The 26,196-nt window shown below is 37.1% G+C and overlaps 1 protein-coding gene across 5 annotated transcripts in view; it reads left to right on the top strand.

Moving 5' to 3' along the window:
- The first annotated feature begins 1,467 nt into the window (after positions 1-1,467).
- PPFIA2 (PTPRF interacting protein alpha 2) overlaps positions 1,468-26,196 on the top strand; it is a 288,180-nt gene continuing 263,451 nt past the window's right edge. For 3 of the 5 annotated variants that reach the window (XM_048934182.1, XM_048934184.1, XM_048934181.1), the window contains exons 1-2: positions 1,468-1,784; positions 12,996-13,246. In XM_048934182.1, coding sequence (XP_048790139.1) covers positions 12,998-13,246 — 249 coding nt within the window. In that variant the 5' untranslated portion in view covers positions 1,468-1,784; positions 12,996-12,997. The remainder of the gene's footprint in view (positions 1,785-12,995; positions 13,247-26,196) is intronic. The other 2 variants (XM_048934186.1, XM_048934183.1) reach the window with 1 other exon arrangement.

Raw genomic sequence — 26,196 nt, 5'->3', positions numbered from 1 at the left:
TGATTGCTGGGCAACAAGCAGTGGTTTGTATGCTGAAGACTAACTGAGTCAGCGTAGAGGGCTGGAGTGCCCAAGAGTGGTGGTAAAAAGCCACCTGCAGTACTGACACAGTCTGGGTAAGCGTTACTTTATTCTCACACTTTTAACCCATGCATTGTACTTGGCAAAGACCAAGTTTTTGCTACAAGTTCTGGTATGGCACCATTATTTCCCTTGCACTTGTTCTTAGTGTCTGTGTTGGCAACGGTTCTCAGTTGTTTGCTTACTCCTATGTGTGTGTGTGTGTTTGTGTGTATGTATTCTCATTTTTCTCATTCCAGGGTCAGGAGTGAGCAGCAGGACAGGCTGGAGCTGCTGCAGAGGTGCCTGTGCAGGCTGTGGGGCTGCCACTACACTACCTTCATAAAGTGGCTGAAGTGAACTCAACCTTCTGAAGAAACACCATCAATGCTGCGTGGACAGAACACCTTTTCTGAAATCCTTTGTGCAAGAACAAAGCTTGCAGAGCTGGTCCTCAACCCATGAGGAACTTAATTTCAGATTAACACTTAGGAAATTTTTAAACGTTTTCTGCTGTTTATCTATTCACACTCTTAGTTCCACCCGAGGACTGCCACTGACTCGCGGGGCAGCTGCAGCAGCAGGGGACAGGCAGCGTTCTTTTATGTATTCATTTCTTATTATTTCTCTCACTCTTCATAGTGGGCGTGAGGAAATGAGCACCGCGCGAAGCAGCGGCAGCTGCACCGGGGGAGCCGCGTGCGTGAGGCAGGGACAGCAGACGCGATTACTTCAGAATTTATTTAAGGACCGGTGGAAACCACTGCTGCCGCTTCCAGGGGAAGTCCCCGCCGCCGAGCAGTGCCCATCCCGGCAGCCCCCCGGCATCCCCGGGGTGCCCCCGGCTTGGAGGGCGCTCAGCCACGCGTGGCGTATCCGAACGCGCGCCGTTAATGACACGCCTGGGCCGTTCAGATTATAGCGGATATTATCGCCGCTTTGTCACGGCCGGATTACGGCCGATGATACGTTTTATTACGCTGTGTATCCGATTAGATGAGATGTACCGCCGTTCGCCTCAGCGCTCGAAATCACGGCACGCGCTGGGCTGGGGAGCTCCCGCCGCCCCACACTGACATCCCCCGGCGGGCCGCCCGGCTCCCGGCGCTGTGGTGCGGCGGTGAGCGGAGCTCTGGGAGCTCCTCTCTGCGAAGCTGGACGCCGCCTTCGCTTCTGATCGTGCAGTCGTGCGTGCGTGTGGACTTGAGTCACGCACGGAGGCATAATTAGCCAGGGAGCTACTGAAGAACCCGAGCAGCCGGATATCGCTCCGTTAAGTGTAACAAAAGATGAGAAATAAAAGAAAGATGCTTTCGCCCCGGCCCCTCCCCCCCGTGCTATCTCGCTTCCAGCTGCAAAGATGCTGTTGCTTGAAAGAGGTTGCTGGAGCTTTAAGAGCCGCTCCCCCCCCGCCTGTTCCTGACAATGGTCTGAGCCGAGCTCTGCTTCTCAAAGCAAAATTTGTAATATGCCATTTTTCCTATGGATGCTTCTCCTCCTGGCTGCTGACGAAGTGACCGAAGAAAATGCTGAGGTGCCGAGCAGCCTGTCGTGCCGGAGGACGAGCGCGAGGGCTGGGGGTTTCTCGGAGCAGCGCCGGTGTCACCATTGCTAGGAAGATGGTCCGGGAGTGCTCGGCTGCGTGAGTCCCCGGTCGGAGCCGGTGCAGACTGCGGTTATTATTGATCAAGTGCAATAGCAGACGCCGAAATAAAAGACACTAGGTACCGAACCCTTTATTTCTGAGCCAGACGTTCCCTTCTTAGCACCCACACCCTCTGGGAGGTGAGGTGCAAATGCAAAAAAGCTTGCGGTCTGCCTCTTGCTGCATGTGTTGTATGATTTAAATGTGTTTCTGTGATGGGAGTTGGGGAATTTCAGAGTAAAAATCATGAAGTCAACTTCTTTTTTTTTTTTTTCTTTTTTTTCCTTTTTTTTTTTTTTTCTTAATATACATATATATGTGATGGAGGGAGATGTGTGGCCAGAGGGATGTTAAAGAGCAAATAGTTGGAATGAGTCCTTTCTTTAAGGTGCTGTTGATGATCACCCCTCCTGTGCAGAAGTGCAGGATGCTTCTGTTAAAGGTGATATCATAGCTTAGTGAAGGCTGGCAGGTAAGGAGTTAACTAGGAGGAGGAATATGTGTGTAATGCAACTCAGACAATAGGAAGGATTTTCCTTATGGAATTACGCTGTGCTGCTTTAGAGCAATCTTGCTGAGAATTTTTGAAAAGTGATAATTATAGAAAGGACAGGTTTTATCAGTCACTGTATGTATTTAACCATTTGGGGAAAAAATAATACCAACAGCGTGTAAATGTAAAATATCCAGAATGATCCAATGAAATGAGTTTTCAAGCTGATGTCACTATGGACAGGCTAGAATATATGGTAGTTAAATTTCCACTTCTCTTTCTTGCAACAAAATTATAAGTAACTTGAAATGACTCCTCAACCTTGGTGTACAAACCCAGCAGCTGAGTATACAAAAACAAGCTTTTAGAACCAATTATGGACAAAAAGACGAAGGAATAAAATTAGATTCACATCTGAGGTTATAACCTTCAAGGTGAGCAAAATGCATGCTTGCCGAAGAGCCTTTGTCAGGCAGAAGCCAAGTGTTATTGTGTCTTCTAATTTTCAGAGCTTGCCCCATTGAAGGAAGTCTGGCTGGTGAATTACTCCCAGCCTACATGAGAATGTAGAGATGTCTGTTACTGCATTCGTTTTTTAAAAATTAAGTATTTCCCAGACTCTTGGACAAACGAGACAAGAGATGTCAAGTAGGGTGGGGTCTAGTGAGAAGAAAGAGGACAAATTTGTCATTTTCCACTTTTATAGCCTATTACCACAGATAATTCAAGTGGTTTTAGAAAAAGTCAGTATTGGGGATGCACTTTCAAACCTCGTTCATACATGATTATCATCATCTGTAGATAGAAGATACATGAGGATTGCTATCAGTTCATTTGGTAATGCTTCATATAGTAACTCTAAGGGTGGGCATGTACTGTGCTATTGGCAGCAATTTTTGTCCGTTCACTCATCTGGATATGACTGAGCTGCAGATTTGTAATTGAGTAATTGGTTCACTCTTGATGGAAACATCACACTCCTAACTATACACTGGCTGCAACCTGAAAAATCTTTCATGAAATGACAGTGAACCACATTCTTTTCCCCTCTCACAAAACAGATCACTTCAAACAATGGTTGTTTTTTACCAGTTAAATGCTGGTTCATGATTTCTTTTAATATTGTGGGCACTGGTCTAATAACATTTGACAGGCTCACTGGTCAAACATAACATACATTTGTGATTTTTATGCTCCTCTTTGGAGGTAGTAAGATGACAGGTTAATGGCTTGCCTACACTAGTGACTTTCAACCATCTTTATAGATGTATCCAAATTCATTGAGGTTCCTGATAGTGTTGCCATAAACTTAAGCAGTTCTTGCATTAGCCTCTATGCAAATCATTGAAGAAAAGACCAAAATAGGAACCAGTCAACCTAGAATAGATTTTTCCACACATTTTGTAGTAGATATACAACAGATGAGGCAGAGAGTGTACTTAGAGAACTTTAATGCTCTGCCTCATAGGCTGCCATTGTGTATATATGGCTATGACACCTGATCATTTCAGGTCTAGAAATACTATTCAAATAAGTCCTTAGGTTTCAATGAGCTTATTTGCTTCCAATTAGAAGAATTCTAAGAATATTACATTGCCGAAGTGCCACTTGTTTTCTAGGGAGCATGTATGTGCCTGTATCCTGCTTCTGCTTCAAAACCTCTCAGAGGTCACCAAGATAGTTGTCAGGTGTTATGTGAGTTCAGTTACCTACTTAAGTCTCCCAGAGTTTAGAGCACTTGGTGTTCTTCCTGAGCAAGGGAGTTGTCATGTCTGCTCTGTGTCTCCTAAAGAATGTAAGAAAGTGCTTGTGTATTAACAGTAAAATACCAGTGATCGAAAACAAATAGTACGTGTATTATATAAGTATATATAGTATTATATAGTATATATAAATACTTTTAGAGTAGCTGGTAAAAAATGCAAACTTTTTACTGCAGAGATAATCATTTCAGTATCAATGGGGTTTTTATTTTTAAAGAAAACCACATTTTAAAAGTCTTCTTTTGGTTGACTTGGATCATTCAAGCATAGTCTTAACGATGCTTGTCAGGCAGGTCAGGCTTTTTATTGTGAAATAACACACTTCTCTCCTTTGAATAAGAAATATGTAATGCATTTAGGTATTAATGAGACATCTGTCATCCTTTCCCTCCATTCCTTTTTCTTCTTTGCATTCCCAACTCCAGAGAAGTATTGCACAGAATAATCTACATGAAGGCTTATTTGGTTTTCATCAAACTCTGTGGTCTTGTGGAGGAGTTTATTCTACTATTTGCAGTCCCTGCATAGCCACTGAAACAAATTCTAACTCCCTCAGTAGTCTTTCTGGAATGCCTGTGTACCTTTGCATATAACTCAGTGTACCATCAGTCATACCCTGAAGGAACAAGATGCTCTCTATCCTGTTCCTCAACTGTTCTTGAGTAACAAGATGCTCAATGAAGATCTTCATTATCCCCTTCCATTCCTCCCCCGACTTCTTTTCTGGCTCATTTTTCTGGGGGCAACTGCATGCAGTTCTTTACTGTCACAGAGCTGCATGGATTTGCAAGATGGATGGTTGGGCACTGCTGATGTAATTAGGCATGATTTGAGATATCAAGACAGGAAACTAAGTGGGATGCCTAATGTAGTCTTTCTCTACCCTCCATGTGAACAGAGTGTTGGCACAGAAATCCTTAGTAAATAACTTCAGTGGGAATTTACTCAGGCTGCAAAGCTGGCTCCTGATAGCTGGTTGCAAACTTCTGAGTTTATTCCACTTAGCATCAGGTAGCCTTTTCTTTTGAGAAGAAAGTAACGCCATATTTCTTTGTCCAGAGGATTCTTATTTTTATTTGTGGTTTTGGGTTTGTTTGTTTGTTTTAAGAAAGAATAGTGTTAGGAAGTTTGGTAGGTTTCTTGGTTTTTTGTTTTATTTCTCTTGTTTTTTTGTGTTTTGTTTTTTTTTTTTTTCTCCTGATGAGAATACTTATTAATGTATTGATTTCTCTTTAATGGCACAGTCAGAAAGCTTTCTAAACATACTGAGTACCTCATACTTTTATATGTATTGTAAACATCATCAAGGTAGCAAAGCCCTGAATAAGAAAAAAAAATCATGTTCCAATTTTGGGAAAAATATTTTATAATTTATTATATTTGCCATTTCTTGTGATTTCAAAAAAAAGAGAGTATACCTATTAACTACTGCTATTGCTTACATAGGTGTTCCCCTGCCTACCTAGGCTTCAACAGTGTTTCAATATTCTAAATTTTTTTCTTTTTCATTATTTGCTTTACAATGATTCAGGTAAAAGATGTAAAGCATTACTATCTTTCTTCAAGCTTTTGTTTGTTTGTTTGAGATACTTGAATGATAAATAAAGCCAGAATGTAAGTAGAATCATTAGAAGCTTTTGAATGAGACTTCTGAAATTCTGAGTTTAAACTGTTCTGAGATGAGGCGTTTTATGATCCATTGTAATACTTCAGTTTATTCTTCTTGTGCATGTTTTCTGCCAAAGAGCAATTACCTGTATTTTCTATATTTTTGAAAATGTGACTGAAGCATAGCTGAGCTTTATTTTTTATTTATTAATGGCAATTTTATTTAATTTTTGTAGAGGTCTTCTAAGTACATTGAGTCCTACATTCTCTACAAGGCAGGCCATGCTAATAAAATCAAGAAGGTTTTATTGTAAGAATACAATGAGATGAGCCACAGTGTGCAGTTTTTTGTTTCTTTTTGTGTTGTTTTGTGTTTGTTTGTTTTTAAGATTTATTTCGTATTTTCCTTCAGCCTTATTTAAATGTGTATTAAAATCAGAATATATCCAGAAACATGGATTATTCAGAGTGGAAGGGACCTGCAAAGATTGTTTGCACCAACTCCTTGCTCAATGCAATGCCAGAATAAGATCAGATTGCCTGAAGTAAGCTTGAAAAATAAAAAGAAAATTCTATGATTGTTTTACATGTCTGAAGTTTAAAGCAGATATTTATACACTCCAGCTTTGCTTACATTGCATCACGTTGCCTGAAAATTATAACAGAATTTACTTTGCAATTTAGAGTTGTGATAATGCAATCTAGTGTTCCCTTGCAAGCTTTAGAGAAAGGATTCTGATGCTTCATGCACATTACTGTTCATCCCCCATTTTCTGACAGCTCTGAATTCTTTTTCACTAATAGGACTCATCAGAAATGTGTTTTGTAGTATTTGATTGGAATATATTGATTATTAAAAGGAATATTATACTGTAAAAGCAGGAATCCTAATGCAGCAGCTGTCACATGCAGACCAAATGGAGGTATTAAAATACTTGTGAAGACTAGGTGAAGATATTTTTTGTATTTGAATTTCAGTGTGAACATGATCTTAAATGAGAAACTAACAACCTATTATGTTGTACAAAAACAATCCAGAAATGTGGAAGGCTGGAAAACTTAATTCTGAATATTTCATAGTTATAGGAGTCAATTGTTTGGCAAGGGAACAGGATCTCAAAACACTGGCTATTAAGCACAAAGAGAAAATAAGGAATAGCCAGATATCAGCGTATCTGTTCAAGAGCCATGGTTCAGAAAATCAAGATCTATCAGCCTACCAATGTTTGAAGCCATTAAGATTGGAAGGTAAAAAGAGAATTTAATGATGCTCTATATCCTGCTGAGTTCTGTTCTGAGTGGAATTGATAATCTTCATGGATTAACATAAAATATATACTTAAGACAAATATCTGCTGTGCATGCATGGATCTGGTATCCCTTCACTGAATCTAAATCCAGTAAGTCGGGATGCTTTCATCCTGTCCCTACAAAAACTAATTCCTTTATGTATGATCAAATGTATCTTAGATATATCAAAACTTATCTGAACTCACAGATCTGCCACAAAAATACACGTGGCACATTAGATCTAGAAGTGGGCCTGCCAATTATTCTGAGGCTTTGAGAATTGCAGACTTGAATGTGGCTGTGCCTCCCCCCAAAAAATACAGTTGAAAAATTCTTATATTTTTCAAAGACAGAATGACTATTTTTGGCTATTTGGCTAGAAAAATCACCTAATGTTTTTAATGTTTGAAATCCTTCTCATATAAGATACAACTTAAATCCACTGGATGGTGGACATTGATAGCAGATTATCATGACTGTGATCATGCAGGATGTGTGGGAACAACCAGGGACTAGACATAGCCAGCATGGGTTGATAAAAGACAGGTCCTGCTTGTCCAATTTATCTGCTTCTACAACCAGGTGACCTGCTTAGTGAATGAGGGAAAGGCTGTGGATGTAGTCCACCTAGATGTTAGCAAAGCTTCTAACTGTTTCCCACAGAAGCTGGCATCCTGTGGCTTGGACAGGTTTACCCTTGGCTGGGTGAAAAACTGATTGGAGAACTGGGCCCAGAGAGTGGTGGTGAATGGAGTTAAATCCAGCTGATGAGCAGTCATTCATAGGGATCAGTATTGGGGCCAGCCCTGTTTAATAGCTTTGTTGATGATTTAGACTAGGGGACCCTCAGTACGTTTGTATATGACACCAATCTGTGAGGAAGGATTGATCTGCCTGGGGAGAGAAAGGCCTTTCAGAGAGTTTGGATAGGCTGGATCTATTGGCTGAGTCCAGCTGTATGACGGCACAACACCAAGTGCCGAGTCCTGTATTTTGGTTGCAAAATCCCGTACAGTCTTGGAGCAGAGTGACTGGAAAGCTGCACAAACACAAAAGGTTCTGGGGGTGTTAGCTGACAGCCAGTAGTGTGCCAAGGTGGCTGAGAAGGCCAATGGCATCCTGGCTTGTATCAGAAATAATGCAGCCAGCAGGAGTAGGGAGGGGATCATCCCTTTTTACTGAGCACTGGTGAGGCTGCACCTTGAGTATGGTGTTCATTTTGGGCCCCTCACTACAAGAAACACATTGAGGCTCTGGAGTGTGTCCAAAGAAGGGCAACAAAGCTGGTGAAGAGTATGGAGCACAAGTCTTATGAGGAGTAGCTGAGGGAGATGCAATTGTTTAGTGTGGAGAAGAGGCAGCTCAGGGGAAATGTTACTCTCTCTACAACTACATGAGATTGTAATGAGGTTTATGTTGACCCTTTTTCACAGGTAACTAGAGATAGGATGAGAGGTAATGAACTTAAGTTGCGCCTGGGGAGGCTTGAATTGGATATTAGCAAAACATTATTCTCAGAACATGGTGAGGTAGTGAAACAGGTTGCCCAGGAAAGTGATGGAGTCACCAATCAAGGCGGTTTGTAAAAAAATGGCAGATATCACACTCAGTAACATACATGGTCTAGAGCAATCATAGGCATGGGTTGATGGTTGGAGTAGTTGATCGTAGTGGTCTTTCCAACCATAATGATTCTATGTTTATCTCAGAATTACTGTCTGTGATTAGTGCATAAAGAGCAGGTAGTTACAGTGATGCCTTTTGTCTTCGGTCTGTAAAATATTTCTATTATATTATGAAACTGGAAAGGAAAATTGTTCAGGTTTGGGGTTTTTTAATTACCAGAATGAGGTTTAAAATTCAGTTACTTAGCAGGGAAATAAGAAGTTTCAAAAAATCTTCCCCAGTTGGAAATTTATAAATATGATTTAAATTACTGAGGGTGTGACCACATAAACTATCAGACCTAACTGTTCATAGCAATACTATTTTTGCTTTAATGTGAATTGCTCAACTGTTTTTATCTGCATTGTGGTGGTTTCTCTATGTGCTTTTGGTGTGTGCAAACTAGATTCCTTTCAGCTATAATTAAACTGGAAGCTTGCTCTTAAAATTAATGTTCTGGCCCCATGTGTGAACCACAGCATCATGTGGTTAACTGAGGGTTGACTAATACATGGGCACCATCCAAAGATGCTAGAAACTTCACAAACTCATACAACTCCCTGACGTGATTCACTTGCTATATAAAGAACCAGACGCATATGTGTCCTCCAGTGTGTCCTTAGCTGTCAATCTTCTACTACTAAATTGTGATCAGTCTGTTTGCTGAAACTTCCTTCTCTATTTACTTGTGTTAGTTTAATGTCCTTTCTCTGCTTTACCTGCCTTATATTTTGTTGTATATTTTTTCTTTTTTTTTTCCATTTTTCCTCCATCCTTTTAAAATCCTTCAAATATTCTTATTATTTTGATTTCTTTCTTCTATCTAAATAAAGAGTGCAGTGAGGTACTGGGGCTTGAGCATGGCTGTGTTCTTGAACATGTGCTGGAGAAGACCAGAGGTTTTGGGGAACAGTGTTAAATGGTAGCAGCCTCAGAACACTGAAAGCATCCCATTTACTGGCAGGTGTAAGAGTGATATATGCCAGATAAAGGGTTGTTGTTTTATTCATTTGTTTGTTTTAAAGAAAAGAAAAGAAAACAATGCTTTTCTAAAGATGAAAAGATAAAAATCATTGTAATTTAGGACAGCACTGCATATCTTTAATGAAAAGATGCAGAAAATCTTTGGGAGCCCTACGATAAACCTGAAGTTATTTGAATTTTTTTTTTTTACCACTTTCTTGATTGATGTAGAAACACCCTAACAAAGGACATTCCCTTCAGAGTTGTTTCAGCTGGCTCCTGCAAAAGATCTATGTGCAGGGCTCCCCTTTTCCTTCCTCTTCACCACTGCAAGATCAATACATTCTGTCTTTCTAACCCTGATGGCACTCCTGATCTGGCCAAGGTTAGCCTCCTGCTTTTCTATATTTTCCTCTAAGCTGAGCACAGGAAAAGGGAGAGGATGCATATAGTTCTGGGGGAATAATGGCATTGATCTCCAAACAGTGAGAATGCAATGTACATTACCAGTCTGAATGCAAGAACTGCTGTACCTTTTAAATATTCTCCTGGGACTTTGAGCTGTGGGAGAAAACTTCCAAATAGTGACTGCCTACATCAAGATCTGCCCACCTGCTCCCTGCCTTATCTGTGGTCTTACTCATAGCCCAAGTAAGTTACTTGTGCCACTCAGGGAAGTGCAGTGCAGGTTTTCAAAATAGGCACGCTGCATTGTCTGCTCCCCTCCCTAAAGACAGCAGCTTACAGGGAGGTGTATATGTTAATTCCCATATCCCCAAGATTACTGTAGGAGATTTTATTTTGAAAAAGGTACTAAGGTAGCAACAACTGTCTGCACAGAGATTTTCTTAGCTGTTCACCTCAACACTCCAGCAAGTGTGAAAATTGGACTGTGTTCATCATTGCATAATGGCAGTGGTAGTGCATACTTTGCCATTCAGACCACAATTTTCATCTGCATATAAAGGACATTGGATGTAAGGGCTTATCTATGAAAATCCACTGGGGCAGCAAACATGTTCCACGGTATGTGATGGGCCACCTTCGGGTAGAAAAAATAGAGTTATGATCTGAGTTACAGTCCTTGATCTACATTTGAAGAATAAGCATGCAGAGACCTTAGTCTCTGAACACATGGTACATACTGAAAAACTACAATCTAACAGAAAGGGGTAGATGGCGTTGGATGTTTTAGTTTTCTCCTTGTGCATTGTCAACTTGACCATCCCAAAGTGGTTAGTCCAAGTGGGACCTGAGAGAAGGCACTTCAGATGGTGATGACACTCTAGGTGTGAAATGTGCTCCCTACAGCACTGCACAGGGATCATGCAGGCAAAGTACTGCTGGTAGTACCACTTCTCAAAATTTGTGTGGACAGTGGACAAAGCAGTTACATCAGGAAGAACTCCCAGAATCTTTTGTTTTTCTGCAGGCAAGTTGAAGTTTATTCTGCTGGTGAAGCTGCAGAATTCAGTATCCACCTCTGTGGTACCTCCCATTACACACTATCTGTATTCAAAAGAGTGTGGCATGTAACCTGAAGATCAGTTTGTAGTGGTGCAAATGTTTTTAAACATGTAGTTGTTTATGATGATGGAGGCACTGATATGTTAATGTCATCTCTATGAAAAGACGTGCTTCCTAATGGAATCTATAGTTTAAAAGAGGCAAAGACTTCTGGGGTAGAAAATTTTGAACTTCATGAGTAATGAAGTAATTCAGCATTGAATCAGGTAATCCAAAGTAAACTTACCTGGAGATGCGAAGAGCTTCAGCATCTATCCTTCTAAGATAATATCTGCTTCTCTTGCACCTAATTAATTGCTAACGTGAAAAGTGAATAATAGCCACAAATAACTTTCACCTTGCCACCATTCCAGACAGAGGATCAAGACTGATCAGCAGTGAAGATATTGCTTATGAAAGCTATGCGGTAGTAGCCGATAATTCATGCTGAAATACCAATGTTTGGTGCTAATTTTGCTAGTTATCACATCTGCTGAAGAAATGAAAATATTGTTAAATTTTACATGAGCATTTTGAATGTGGTTGGGACCAAAAAAGCTGTTATTTTACCAGTAAATCATGGCAATGTTAGCACAAGAATTGCTTTTGGTTTAGTGATGGTGGGAAAAGTAGGAAGAGTTACAGTTGCCTTTAATGAACTAAGTAGTGTCTTTGCCCTTTTATTTCTTGTGTATGGGAGGTTTTTATGTTACATTCTGTAACTACTTTTCATGGATTTTACTGTCAAAAATTCAATTTTCTTACTTTAAAAAGCAGGCCAGATTTAAGAATATGTAGAACAATTCAGTCATAGTACTGAGAGTGTAAAGTTGTGATCCTCTCATATGATGGCACATCTAACAAAGGAAGTGCATCAACAACATGCATTTTAGACAAAGTTGAGGTCTATAAGGTCCACAGCAAACACTTAAGTAAAAGGTTGTAACTTCCACTAGATGGGTGAGAAGCACCTCTGTCCCACTTTCTGAGACAAAAAGGCTTTCAAATAATAATTTTCAAAAAATAATTTTCAGAAATTAATGCTCAACTACGTGAAAATTGTCTGCTGTACTTAGTCATACTAGAAAAACAACTTCTGATTCTTCGGGTGCCTTTCTGTTTATCCAGTAGATACCATCTATTGCTACCACAATCTTTTATCTGAATATTTATTTTTTTAAAATCTGAGCTCTGAAAGCCATTTTGGGGATTTTTTTTATTTTTTTTTCCCCTATCTACTGAGTGCATCTTCATAGCATAAGCTCCTCACTATATACAAACTGAAGTTTTGATAATTGATGAATGGGACAAAGTGATACTATTTGCATGGATTTGAACAGTTTTTAGGAAACAAACAACAGTGATTCTCTCCCTACTAACTCAATTTGCACGAGATATCATGCAGATGATAATTAGCAGAAGGTTTCTAGTTCTTGACCTCTTGCTGAACAAGCTCAATAGAGAATATTTTTCCCCGAGGGTGGGAATAACTAGATAGAAAAAATAGATTAACCTAGCATTGTTAAGGCATCATGATACTGGATCAATCGTTAGCCTGAGCTGTACTGTAGAAATGCCTAGAGCAGGACAAAATCCAGCAATTACTAACAGCCATTGGCATCAATACCAACAATTCAGCAATGGCATTAAGTAAGAGAAGGAGACTGCAATTGCAGAAGAAGTCTTTTCTGTCATTTTAAAAGAGTATTTTTTTTGCAAAGCTATTAATAATTTAAAATACTGTGTTATCCTCCATCTCCTTCCAGTCCCTCTTCCCTCACTTTAGGAAACACATTCAATATCTTTGTTGTGGGGAATTACTCGCGGTATTTAATCGCTGTGTATTGACCGTCTGATTAATATTGAAAGTACAAAGTTGAGATGAGGGGACAATGATATAGTCTATAACTGTGTCCATGTGACAGAATTAATTCCTCTTATGAAATCTCCTCTTTTTTTTTTTCCTACTGAAAACCTTTTTCTTGATTTGTATTTTTTAAAGAGATGATGTGCGAAGTGATGCCTACGATAAATGAGGACACCCCGATGAGTCAACGGGGGTCCCAGAGCAGTGGCTCGGACTCGGATTCTCACTTTGAGCAGCTGATGGTGAATATGCTGGATGAAAGGGACCGTCTCCTTGATACTCTCCGGGAGACACAGGAAAGCTTGTCACTTGCGCAGCAACGCCTACAGGATGTCATATATGACAGAGACTCCCTTCAGCGACAGCTTAACTCTGCACTGCCTCAGGTATGTAGCTTATAAAGATCTGTTCAGGTTCACCAGTTTTCTGGTTAATGTCACTGACTTTAACCCTAATCAGTATATATTCCTTGTGGTCAAATTCTGCTCTCATTGAGGTCGGCTGCAGAATTCCTATGGATGTAACAGTACTTAGCTTGTTCTCCATGAGACCTGTTTTCTCTTCAAAGTTATGAACAGGAGTAATGCTGTTATCTTCAACGAGAGCAGGATGAAGGCCCAGAGCTACTGATTCTTTTGGCTGTTGCTCTAGCATTTACAACACATTAGGAGTCATTTAAACTAAAGATCTAATGGGGGAATAAAGAAAAGAGAATGAGAAACTTTTCTACAAACTCTATCTCAGATAAGAACTTCTAACTAGCATTAGAGCAAATAAAACTAGTGTACAAAAGTTAAATAAGGTATTGCACAAAACCCAAAAACCAAATGTTATCTTTTCATTCCCTTTAAAAATAGTTGTAGGAGTACCATTTTCTAAAATAACTTTCTGTCCTTTTTTTTTAGGAACTGAAAATGCATTATTTCAGTTACTACTATGATATTATATTTCAGCATTTTATTCCAGAATAAAATTAGCTTTCAATATATTAGAATTAAATGTAAAAATACATCTTAGTTCAGCCAGTATATCTATCCTGAGGTTGGAAATATACCACATGTCAAAAAGCATTTTTCTCAATATTAATTTCTTTGCATTGTCCATCTATCACTTGCTAGAGGATCTACTTGTAACCAGGAGAGCCCGGGCATACTTGTCTGGGGAGAGTTGTGTACTTGTTATAAAAGGGCAAGAGAGAAAGGAAGAGAGAGGAAGCTTTGTGATTAGAAGAAGGAGGTGGTGAGGATTAATCAAATCAGTAAGAAAATCATTAAAGACAGAAAAGGAAAAAGGCATCCTCTGGGTCTGGAAACAGAAACAGCTGCTTAAGAATATTGAAAATATTGGGATGGGCTTAAAAAGAGAGATTGTAATCATTTCAAGTTCTGGTTTTGCACCCCAAGCATTATTCTCAAGCAAGAAGTATTGGCTGCACTTCACTTAGGTCAAACAAAAATGAGCAGCAATGATCCTGATATACAGGAAAATCAGTTTGGTTTTGGTTTTGTTTTTTTCTAATTTGTAGGCAGTAGACCTTTTCTACAGATGTCTCTTCATAGAAAAATGTTAAAAAAAAAAAAAAAAAAAAAAAGCAAAAGCAGCAGAGATCCTTTATTCCAAGAGTTCTTGCTACAGATCTAAAGAATAGGTTCTGTATTTGTGAATCCTCCCATTCTGTGCATTGCATAGCACGCAGGCACTCATTGCTAAGCCTATAATGAGCTTTCTCATTGAGGACAAGCAGGTGTCTGATCATTAATGTTTCTGTGTTCACTCAATTTAGAAGAATACACAAGTACTGAGGACTATTTAGTTACAATCTGACATCAAATGAGTCTTGCTTTATCTGAATATGTTCCTTTTAGCTTTTGATTTCTTAAGTCATTTTCCAAACATGATTATTTACATAGTACTTTGCATCTAAAAAGTATTTATATATATATATATCGACAAAGTTACACTCCAATACTTTTTTGGTTAGGGTACTGATTTTGTTTATCAAGAAGTAGTTGATAATATTATCTATAAAAATCATTGAATATTCATAAATAGAATCTGAAAAAAAGGAACCCATACAAAAGATGGAAGTGTAAACAAACAACTGAAAAATTCTGTCTGATTGGAAATAATTAATGATATTAAGTATGAAAGTTGGTGTATTAGTTTGTGCTGTTAGAGCTTCAGCTGTTAAAGCAGTAGCCACAATGCAAAATACCAGTTTAAATGGCTCTAGGTTTGTATACTGTTCTGTACTGCAACAGAGCAATGTATAGTTAGCTGTTACTTTCAAATGTGAATCAGAAAAATATAGTTGCTATGTTATATTTTGCTATAATTGAAATAATTTTTATTTCTATTATATTAGCTGTCATAATCTTATGAACTGCTATGCTTAAGGAAGGAGGGAAAAATGAGCAGGCAATTACAAAACCATTAGAGTAACCATAATAACAGAAAAGTCTTTAAATCTTATTTTGGAGGAAAAACTAATAATTTGAATAGCTAACTTAAAAGTATTACAAGGGTTTACCAAGATTATCTTTACAGAGAATAACTTGACATCACTTTTTGATACGGGATTTAATAATGTGTGAGTATGGAACTATGAAATCTGTACAATCATATAAGAATTGGAGTTGGAAGGCACCTTAAAGATCATACAGTTCCAAATCTTCTGCTACAGGTAGGGGCACTTCCCACTAGATCAGATTGCCTGTGGCCCCATCCAACCTGGCCTTGAGTACTTCCAGGGATGGGGCATTTACAGCTCTGGGAAATCTGTTCCAGTGCCCCAAAAATAAAGAATCTCTCCAGTGTGTTGACTGCACCACACAGTTTGGTGTAATTTGCAGACTTGACTGTGGGGTGCTCACTGTCTAATCAACAACAAACTAGCTATCCCTATAGTAGCTATCTTCTGAAATGGCCACACTTCAATTACTACAGTTAAGATATAAGATGAAAAGAGTGAGAGGAAAAAAATATCACTTAGGGTAGACATTGACATGATGGAAAGAGGCTAGTAGAAGTAGCTCATTGAGAATATGTTTTGGGATCAATTTTTGTTAATTGAGCACAAGTAGGAGTATGGTAGTAGCAGTTAAAAAATTATGCTCTGTTTGGCCTTTTAGTTAACAGTAGTAAAGAGGGAAGATACATGTTATGATAGTAGGCAACCAGTGGGAAGTAAGTTTAAATAAGACAAGTATAATTTGGAAGCGTATTAGGTAAAATATTTCACACTGTAAAAGAAAAGTATTAATGCAATTGAACCGAGGGCTGGTTTGAAACTTAATGTCATAGTATTGGCTCAGTAGTGACTGCGAGGTCATCTCAGGTTAGAAGGGATTCAGGAAAAGACTGGTAGAGCAAAGAGGCAATAGCTTCTGCATGAAAAGACTAATTGAAGTTTTCTTTTTTTCTGGGGAGAACTAAGTTGAGAGGGAATATGACTGATTACGTGAATTTTGTTGGAGAGACGTTAAGATGGAAAGACTAGGTAAAATGAGTGAAATGTTTTAAGCTAAAAATAATGTTGATGGAGGAACAGATTAATATAAGCTGCCATGAGTACGGACACATCACTCATCAGAAAATGATCTTGAATTATCTAGAAATGACATTCAGAATCCATCTTTCTCAGACAAAGAAAGGAAGGACCAACTCAAACTGTTTCCAAGAGGAAGCTGCTGTTGAAGACATTATATAAAGCAGTGCCTTTGGTTAACTTTGAACATTACCGAGAATATCTCTTCCTGTTGCTTTTTTTTTTTCAAACTTCACAGTTGAGAGATTATGTGAGATAAGTCAGAATTGTAAAATGAAATGTGAGTCTGAATAGACTTACTAAAACTATTAGAGTTACATGGTTGTACAATTGAGTTGAGAAGTTTTGTGCGCGTATTTGGAATCTGCTTCACAAACGGTGTTACTCACTCTTTGCAAGGCTTTCTTTCCATTGTTAACTGAAGACTCTAAGGGAAGTATAGATGAATCTGCATTGCATGTTACCCTACAACAAGAATTTATTGTACTTAGATCATGACTTGAGTTCAGCAAAAAAAAAAAAGTAAAATTAAAATAATGAAATACACTATAACTCTAATGGGGAAGCATATGATCTAAATATTTAACATTATGCTATTATTTTATTGAAGTAAAAATATTTATTTTTCTGTAGTATAAACAAATGCTATATCAAATTGAAAATATACTAAATGTAGTTAGAAACTGTAAGTTCTGTTCTGAGTGGTGGAAAGAGGAAAATGTTCAGCTACTTTCTCAAGCAAATTTCACCATAATCTTATCTAAACTAAATCCTCTGGAAAATTTCACCAGTATTAGTTGGCCTGTAACCAAACACAGAAAAAATATAACTTACGACACTGAAAGACATAACAAAACGTAAGAGTTACAGTAATAACCAGTGTTGTGCTCTGATAAACAGTACTGTATTAGATTTGTTTCATGCCTCTTTTATTTTTTCTTTTACTTTTTGAAAATAAGTTTCATGGTATGGAAGATGCTGAGGTAATGTTTGTATGAAGATATACAGAGGCCATCACTTTCTCAAGTCAAATGTATGCATTTTGTTCATTAATAATGCAATGGCTCAGCGATTTATTTAGAAATTAGCCTTATATTCAAAGAATCACAGAATCTCAGAGTAGTTAAGAATGGAAGGAGCCTCTGGAGGTCACCCTGTCTGACCCATCTGCTCTACATGGTCCTCAACCAGGCCCATGTCCAGCCTTCTGGTTATTCCCTAGAATGGAGAGTGCACAATATCTTTGGGCAACCTATGCCAGTATTTGTTCATCCTGTCAGAAAAAAATTGTTCCTGATATTCAAATGGAACCTTCTGATTTTCAGTTTGTTTCCATTGCCTCTTCAGTATTTTGTTATCAGAGAAAGGGTTAACACTGGAGCAGATCTGTGTCTGTGCAAGATGAACAGTTCTGAGACCACTCTAGAAGACTTTAGGATACTGAAATAGATCTTGATGATTGTCAAAGTCATTCTCCTTCTTTTGCCCAGCACTGGGAATTTAGCTAGATGTCATTTGACTCATTATCAAAATGTTATTATAAACTTGTAACATCTTTTGAGTTACTTTCAGTTTGAATCTGAACTTATATCAAAATTATATTATTAATGATTCTGAGAAAGTTAATTCTAAACTAAATTTTTTAATGCAGTGGCTTGGTTTCATGCCAAATGTTTGTATAATTTTAATTGAATACAAAATTATTTTAAAGTTCTTTGATTAAAAATAAAATATTGAATCTAACATTTTAAACTTTAATATAAAAATCAAATTTTCTGAAAGTTTTGTGCTTATTTTGTAAGATGAGCAATTTTATTTATAATAGTGGTAAAGAAAATACACTTCCAAGTCCGATAAATTTTAGACAAATACTGTTACAAGGCTGAAAGGCCTGTGATCATCACAACCATAAAACAAATTTCATGGGTTAAGTATTTTTCCAATTAATGGAAAAATGGAATGCATGGCCCACATTCATTGACTAGTGTTAAAATATTTATGGAAATGAATTGATTTTCTTCAATCATTGAATAAGAAATCCTTTTTTTGAGAAGATACAAAGATGATGTAAATTTTACGCAGTGCTGAATGTGTTTTGATGTTTTCAAGTGGAAAAATACATTGGAGCACGGTTTCTGTTGATTTAAGGAATGCATAGTTCTAATTGAACAATTTATTTAAGTATATTCCCTTAATGTGTGTTTTGTTGTTCTTTACTGGACAATTTCTGGATTAATATGCAGAGGATCTACATTCTAATTTCACGGAGAATTTATTTTAAGTATTTTCTTTAGTAAAGAATATACTTTATTTAGTATTTTCTTTACATGGCTGTAAAATTTGCATGTTCTAATTATCAGAATCTGCACCTAAACTATGTCTTTCTTTAACCATACATTTTGTCGCAAGTAATAAAGCTGTCTAAAAGTTAAGCTTTCAATGTTAAATATATAGAATACACAAAAACAAGGAGAAATTGGCCCATCAGAAGGAGCAGTTCAGTTTGTATGTTCATTAATGACTAGTTTGGCTGGCTAACTTTTAGATAAATGTATGTGATGTGTATTCTGTGCATGGATATGAAAGAAGTTGATTTTAAATGGACATCTTAAAACTACAGTGGTCTAAATAGATCTAAGATACGGGGAGAGACTGCTGGAAGTGAAATGGTGTAAAACCCCTGCAAATCAGGGCTTGCTATTCAGGCCTGCCAAAAGTGTGTTACTGAAACACGTATTAATCTATTTCTGAGATAGCATCCACTTCTGAGAAATTGTACAGTGACAGCAAACTCTGTTAATGGCAACTAGCTAACAAATGTTTACCTTTTATGTGGTAAAATAAATGGAAAGCCAATGGGATGAAGTTCAACAAGACCAAATTCTTCACTTGGCCACAACAAACCCAGGCAATGCTGCAGCCTTGGGGCAGAATAGATGGAAGACTGTGAGAGGAAATGGACCTGGGGATATTGATTGATGCTCGGCTGAACATGAGCCAGCAGAGTGCCCAGAAGGCCAGGAAGGCCAATGGCATCCTGGCTTGCATCAGGAACGGTGTTGCCAGCAGAAGCAGGGCAGTGATTGTGCCCCTGTACTCAGCTCTGGTGAGGCTGCACGTCAAATACTGTGCTCAGTTTTGGGCCCCTCACTGCAAGAAAGACATTGAGGCCCTGGAGCATGTTCAAAGAAGGGCCACAAAGCTGGTGAGGGATCTGGAGCACAGACCTTGTGAGGAGCGGCTGAAGGAGCTGGGAATGTTCAGTCTGGAGAAGAGGAGGCTCAGGGGAGACCTTATTGCTTTCTATAATTGCCTGAAGGGAGGTTGTAGTGAGCTGGGGTCAGCCTCTTCTCTCATGTAAGTGGTGGTAGAACTAGAGGGAATGGCTTCAAGCTGTGCCAGGGGAGATTCAGGCTGGACGTTAGGAAATACTGCTTTTCTGAAAGAGTGTTCAGGCACTGGAATGCCTGCCCAGGGAGGTGGTGGAGTCACCGACCCCAGAGGTGTTCAAGGAACGTTTGGACATTGTGTCGAGGGACATGGTTTAGTGAGAACTAGTGGCGACAGATGGGTGGTTGCACTGGGTGATGCTGTGGGTCTTTTCCAACCTTGGTGATTCTGTGATTCTATGATTAAAATACTTAATGGAAATCTTTAACTTATGAAGGACCGTCTAATATAAAATGTACAGAAGAACAGTTTACTTGCATATTTCTATATGACTTTCTTTAAAATTTTAGTTAAAATATTTTTACCAAGAATCCCTACAACACACAGGGAAACATACAATTTTAAAGAATTAAAGTGTTTTGTTTTTTTAAAATCTTGATAAGCAAAATGGAGAGGACTCTAGTTTTTTACTCATTATTTATTTTGTTTCCAACAGTTTAATGCGCACTCTGATCCCACTGAATCTCTCTGGTGGAGATGTAAACACCTGGTTCTAATTAAACATCAACTGCTCAAGATGTTGCTATAAGTAACTGAAATACTTTTTTTTTTTTTTTTTTTTTTGATTTTCTCCTAAATAACATCTTTAGCACAGTTTGAAAATCTGTTCTTTCTGGACATAGCTTTCTTTGGAGTGTGGATCTGCAGTGCTTAAAAAAAAAGCGCTGCAGTAATTTGATCTCTTGTAGCACCTATCAGATTTTGGCTAAGCTCTAATTGTTAGTTACACTAAATCAGTCATAAAATCTGCAATAGAAATACACTGGTAGTCACTAAGGTTTTATTTCATCTAACAAGATATCACTAATTTGGAAATGCTGACTGGAGTCAAGATGGAAGGGAAAATCCAAAGAGGGAAATGTAATGACCTTGTTTTATTGAACCAGTTTATATAATTTGATCAATATTAAGCTTTAATAGCATTGTGATTAGAGAAGTTTGTTGATAGCCTTGCAGTTTCTTCCAATACTGATGAACAATGAATGTTTCACTGTTGGGGATGGGAAGGATGAAGGAAGTCAGTGGGGACTTATTCTGAGTCTCCTTTTTTTTCTGTTCCTTTTCTGTTCAAATGTGTGTGCATATATAGTAACATAGATATAAAATTACACACCAGAAGAAATAGGCAAATTGTTAAACAATTGAAAATAGTTTTTATCCATTTAAGACTACACACTTGCTGAGCAATTTCAGGTGTTACTGCTCAGGTAGAAATAATAGATTGACCTATAACATTCTTCTTAAAATAGCTTGGTTTCTTGTGATGAGGATGGAATAATGGCCTTTCTCCCAATTTCATCTATTTCTGGCTTTGTCAAAGAACATGTAATACTGCCAATGGCATCCTGCATGTTTGAATGAATAATCAGTTCTTCTGTTTTTTAAAGCAATAAAAGCTTAGGGGAGATTTAAGTGTTACTTTCCTCCATTACCTATAGAACATGTACCAGTATCTGTTCTTTTCCCACATAGAAGCAAATAAAACTTGTTTGCATGGTATTAAATACCATTTTTTTATGGTTGATGACCCCTAAATAATACTATCTGCCAGAACACAGTTTGGCTCTAGCACTGGGATAATTAGGAAAGTGCTTTAGTTGGCTCCCCTTTAGTCTGTCTTTTTTTAAAACCTGTTAGCATACCTCTAAAATAGCACAATCAAACAGACATCTATACATACAAAAAATTACTTGAATTCATTTCAAGTATGTTTATTTCCTTGCACTTGTTCTGTGTATCCAGTACTATATTGCAAGTGTGTAAACAGTAGACTTTATGTAAAAGCTGTGGACTTTGTAATAGAAATTTGGATGACTGAAGAAGACTGATGTGACAGTCCAGCAGATGAACGTGCTTTTATTCAAGAAAGAAAACAGAAACACAAATATTTAGAGGAGGAGGAGCATGTGATGAATGCATGAAGCTAACAGTAAAACTGTGTATTTCCATTTCACTCTAAATCTGCTTCGTAAACATTGTTATCAATTATTTTAGCTTAAACTAATCGCATCAACTTCTGCACTAACTACTGATGCCACATTATCTCAGTGCTTAAAAGACACATGACTAAATGTGGGAAAACAATAAAATTATATTGGTCAACAGAATAGATAATATAATAGATATATAAACATATCCAATTTATAAATGGGGCTGTTGCCATGAAAACTATAGGCACTGTAGTTTTCGTAACAGCTATAGTAATGGTGAAGAAAAACTAGAAAAAATAATTTAATAAAGCTTAACTCCAATGGGATGCTTTTTGCTTGTGACCTTGAAAGTGGATGGCACAGAGTGAGAAATCATCCAAGAAGAACACTTCAAAACAGAAACTCAAGACAAAAGTGTAGCTTTGTGAGAACACACATTCCTTCAATAATAATTTCTCTATTAAAAACAAAGAAAACACACATATCTAAGAATCAGCTTTTAGAAGTGCCTTATTCAGGCTGTCATTCTGTATTAACAAATATTTGCTTAAAAATATCGGAGGAAGTCAGAGACTTTTTTTTTTCTCAAACTACATTTAATTTAGTTCTCACTGAACTCAGTAAAATTTTTCTACTGTCTCTGAAGAAAACAAATTTTCTTGTTGAATATGCATCTTTCATGTGGTTCCCAAGTGTCTGAATTTTCATGGATAGAAGATATGTGCCACTAAACAGAATAATCTTTGTTTACTTTATATAACATTTTTCCAGTCTACTCAAGAATCTGCTCTAAAATCATTATTTGCTGAGTATACCTTATCCTTTAAGTTCTTTTTTTTTTTTTAATTCCTAGTTGTAATCAGATTATGTTCTCTGGGCTTTGCTTTTTGTATTTGTCGTTTCTATTTTTTTAATTATTGATGGCTTATTGCATTTTTTAGCAATACTGCATGAGCTGTAAGAATAATACCATGACAGGCAATTTGTTATGATAGCTAATCATCTATCAAAACAGATACTTTATATTAAATAAATATTGGGGACTTACACTGAGTTCCTCCACTGGAGGTTGATTTATTTGAAATTATAAAGTAACCAAAATTGCAGATCTGTCTTTTTCTTTTATGAGGGTGTTTGCTTGCTTGTTTGTTTGTTTGTTTGTTGAGATTCTAAGCAGAAGCAAACACTGAAAAGGAATTTGAATGATGATACGTGTGTAGTTCTTTATGCTAGGAGCTAAAACTGAATTGGTGAAAACAATAATAAACTGTGAAACAACTGAGATTTACGATTGCTAATGACTAATAATAAAGGGAAAAAGTAATAATGAAAAGGTAATGAACAAATAGATATGTGATACTTCATAATAAAAAGGAGAGAGTGAAAGGCAATCTACACAGGATATAAAGCCCTGTTGTTTATGGAAGTCAGTATAGAAGTTTCTCCACTTATTTGTTTCAAAAGTAATGATTTAGTATTTCTAACTACTAGATAGAGCTAGTCTTTAAAAAACAAGTTGTCCAAGTGATAGTCTATGTATCTATTCTCTTCATTTCTGCATTAGATGTTGGGTACTGAAGTTCCATCCCTTATCAAATAATTACATTACATGGTTAAACAAGATACACAAAACCTTCTCTACTGTTTTATAAACAGAAATTCATCCCCCTCCTAGAACAGCCTCCGTGACTATTATTCTTATGGAGCTTACTCTTCTGCCTGAATAGCATCCTACTTCTGTATTTTCATGGGTTATCCAGAAGGTAGGATATCTTCATGAAAATGCAGTACTCTTTGGAATGATTGCATTTACTGCTGGAATCTTTGGACAACACACTGCTTTAGGGAAGGAGGAATGAATATAATGGAACTTCCAGAAGACATATTATTTGGGCAGGGCTATTTGCAATCATCAATTTTTACCTTTCCTAGTTGATGTGATTATTTGGAATGTACCCACATCAAAAGTGTTCCTTGATAATCTTACTATCAAAACAAAGCTCATAAGAGCATTCGACTCTGCAAAGCAAAATTAGAATGTTTATATTTTTTGCTGTTGTAATGGCAAACGCTGTTTAGGCACTGGATACTCCAAGAAAAATTCAGAAAGTGAATTTTCTCATATACCCAGAGAAGACTATTCTTTCTTTAGAACTGATGGATAAAATTGCCATGTATAGAAGTATAATTTAAAGATGGAAATTGTTGTCTATACACCAAGTCTGTGTATTATACTTTGCTTAATATCAAATTCTGTATTAACAATGGAAGGCCCAAAACTCTATGAAATGGTAAACAAATTTGTATTTTCTGAAGGTGAAAGATGAATTCTGTTTCATATAAATGGAGCACAAGCACATTGTTATACATCTTTGGTCAAAAAAACCTAGTGGACAGTACTTTTCAAGTAACAGACACTACATAGCTATAGTTGTCCAGTTTAATTCATTTGTCACTAGCAGTAAAACCTTGGCACAAGAAGCATTCCAACAATAACAACATATTTTAAGATAGAGCATTTCTTATTTTTCAGTAATTTGTAGACGTTCAGATCCGATCTGATATCTGACTAATATTTGAGTTGTGATGTGTAGCTGATAGCAACTAGCTCATATTTCATTAGCCAATACATATTTAAAATTTTAATATTGTATACATGAAGAAAAAAATAATTGGCCTGTTTCACTTCTTCCTTACCCTGTTTTACAGAATATTTAGTTAAATTCTGTAGGTCATTTTCCTTCCCATCTAGTTCTACTTAGGTTCTTGGTTATAATCTAAATTTAACCATCTCCTATATTAAAAGAAAAAAAAAAAAAAAGTCTATTTATTTTTTGTAACTCCAGTGATCCATCTTCAATGTGAGCTCTTACTACTTTTGGCCACATCTGCATCACACAGTTATTAGCTTACAGTGAACAGTGTATCTGAAGTATAGTTTATAGATTCCCTTCAGAGACATTTGGATAATATGGGAGGATTTGAGGAGGCATTTAGTGAATTGTTAAAAAAAAATGCTTTTCAAAAGAAACACATTTGTTTTTTTTTTTCCCCTAAAGTCAAACATGTCTGTATAGTTATAAATGCTCAGATTAAGTCTTTAAAGATAGTACTGTGCATGGGCAGATGTTAGTTTTATTTCCATGCAAATAGAAACTTCTGCATACTTTATAAGGATCAGTGAAGATTATTTGGGAAGCTGCATCTAAGTCTGAAAGTTGATCATCTGACTTCCAAAACAAATGATTACATAAGATCTCAAATAACCTGAATTAGACTTACTAATGCATACATTTGCCACTAAAAAAATAGGACTACCTACTTCTAATTTCACTATTTCAACTGGTGAAATAGATTATTTATAACCTAGTCATGCTTGAAATTGAAACATATATTAATAGGTACTTACTGTTTTAATACATCCTTGATAATTTAATTTTTGACTTTCATATTACAGAACTATGACAGGTAGGACTGTAAGATCAGTAACAATTTAAGGTAACAATAAAATCAATGTTTCAATCTATTTTAGAAGATACAGAAAAGGATTTCTTTGTTGCTAGTCGTTATTTGTCTTGTCAAACACTGCAGTAAGAGAAGTGAGAAGAATTACTTTTGTTGAGAACAGAATAAAATAAAAAAGAAATCTGTTCTGTCTTAGCACAGTAGCAGATATGTATGAAATATCTAAAATGCTACTTTTCCTGTGATCTTTGTTTACCAGACTGATTTTTTTAAATCTAATTTGTAATTGAAATGGTAGTAAGACACAAGACAGGGTTTCTTTTACTAGTAGTTTAAGGGAGAAAGAAGCACAAATGTTTTTAGATGAGTTTTAAAGAAGCCATCTAGATGAGAATAAAATTCATATCTGCACTATTTACTTAAAGAAACTGAAAAACACTTTATTTTATGTCATATGCAACTGAACTGATATAAAGCAGGAGTTTTCTAGGCTGATACATTAAGAAATGGTTTATCTTTACAATCCTTTTGTTTTTCTAGAGATGGGAGAGTGACCCCAGACATAACGTATAGGCAAATATTCTCAAGTGTATAATCCCACAGTGCCCATTTCTGGACCTGGAAAATTTCCCATTTTCCAGCTGCTCCCAGAGAAATGTAGCATTGTGGTTTAATGCGAGCATAAACAGCTGGAAGTTAGGCTTCTGTCTTTCCGTGCTGCAGCTGCGTAACTTTCAAGCTTGTAAACGTTCTTCTGGTCTAGAGTAAGCGTTACTTTTTCAGCTGAGGAAAAATCCTGTGTTGTTTCTAGAAGAACCAAGACCAGAGTTCTCGTTCACTCAGTGTCCTTTCTCCAGCAATAGTCATCAGCACAACCCTCATGAAAAGTACTACAAGAGAGCCGGCGCCATACTCTGAGATGTATAGAACTCTTTCCCAGACT

The sequence above is a fragment of the Lagopus muta genome, chromosome 1 (assembly GCF_023343835.1).
Source record: "Lagopus muta isolate bLagMut1 chromosome 1, bLagMut1 primary, whole genome shotgun sequence".
NCBI classification, from domain to species: domain Eukaryota; kingdom Metazoa; phylum Chordata; class Aves; order Galliformes; family Phasianidae; genus Lagopus; species Lagopus muta.
Note: the sequence above shows the minus strand (reverse complement) of the source record. Positions and strands in the feature narration are given on the sequence as shown.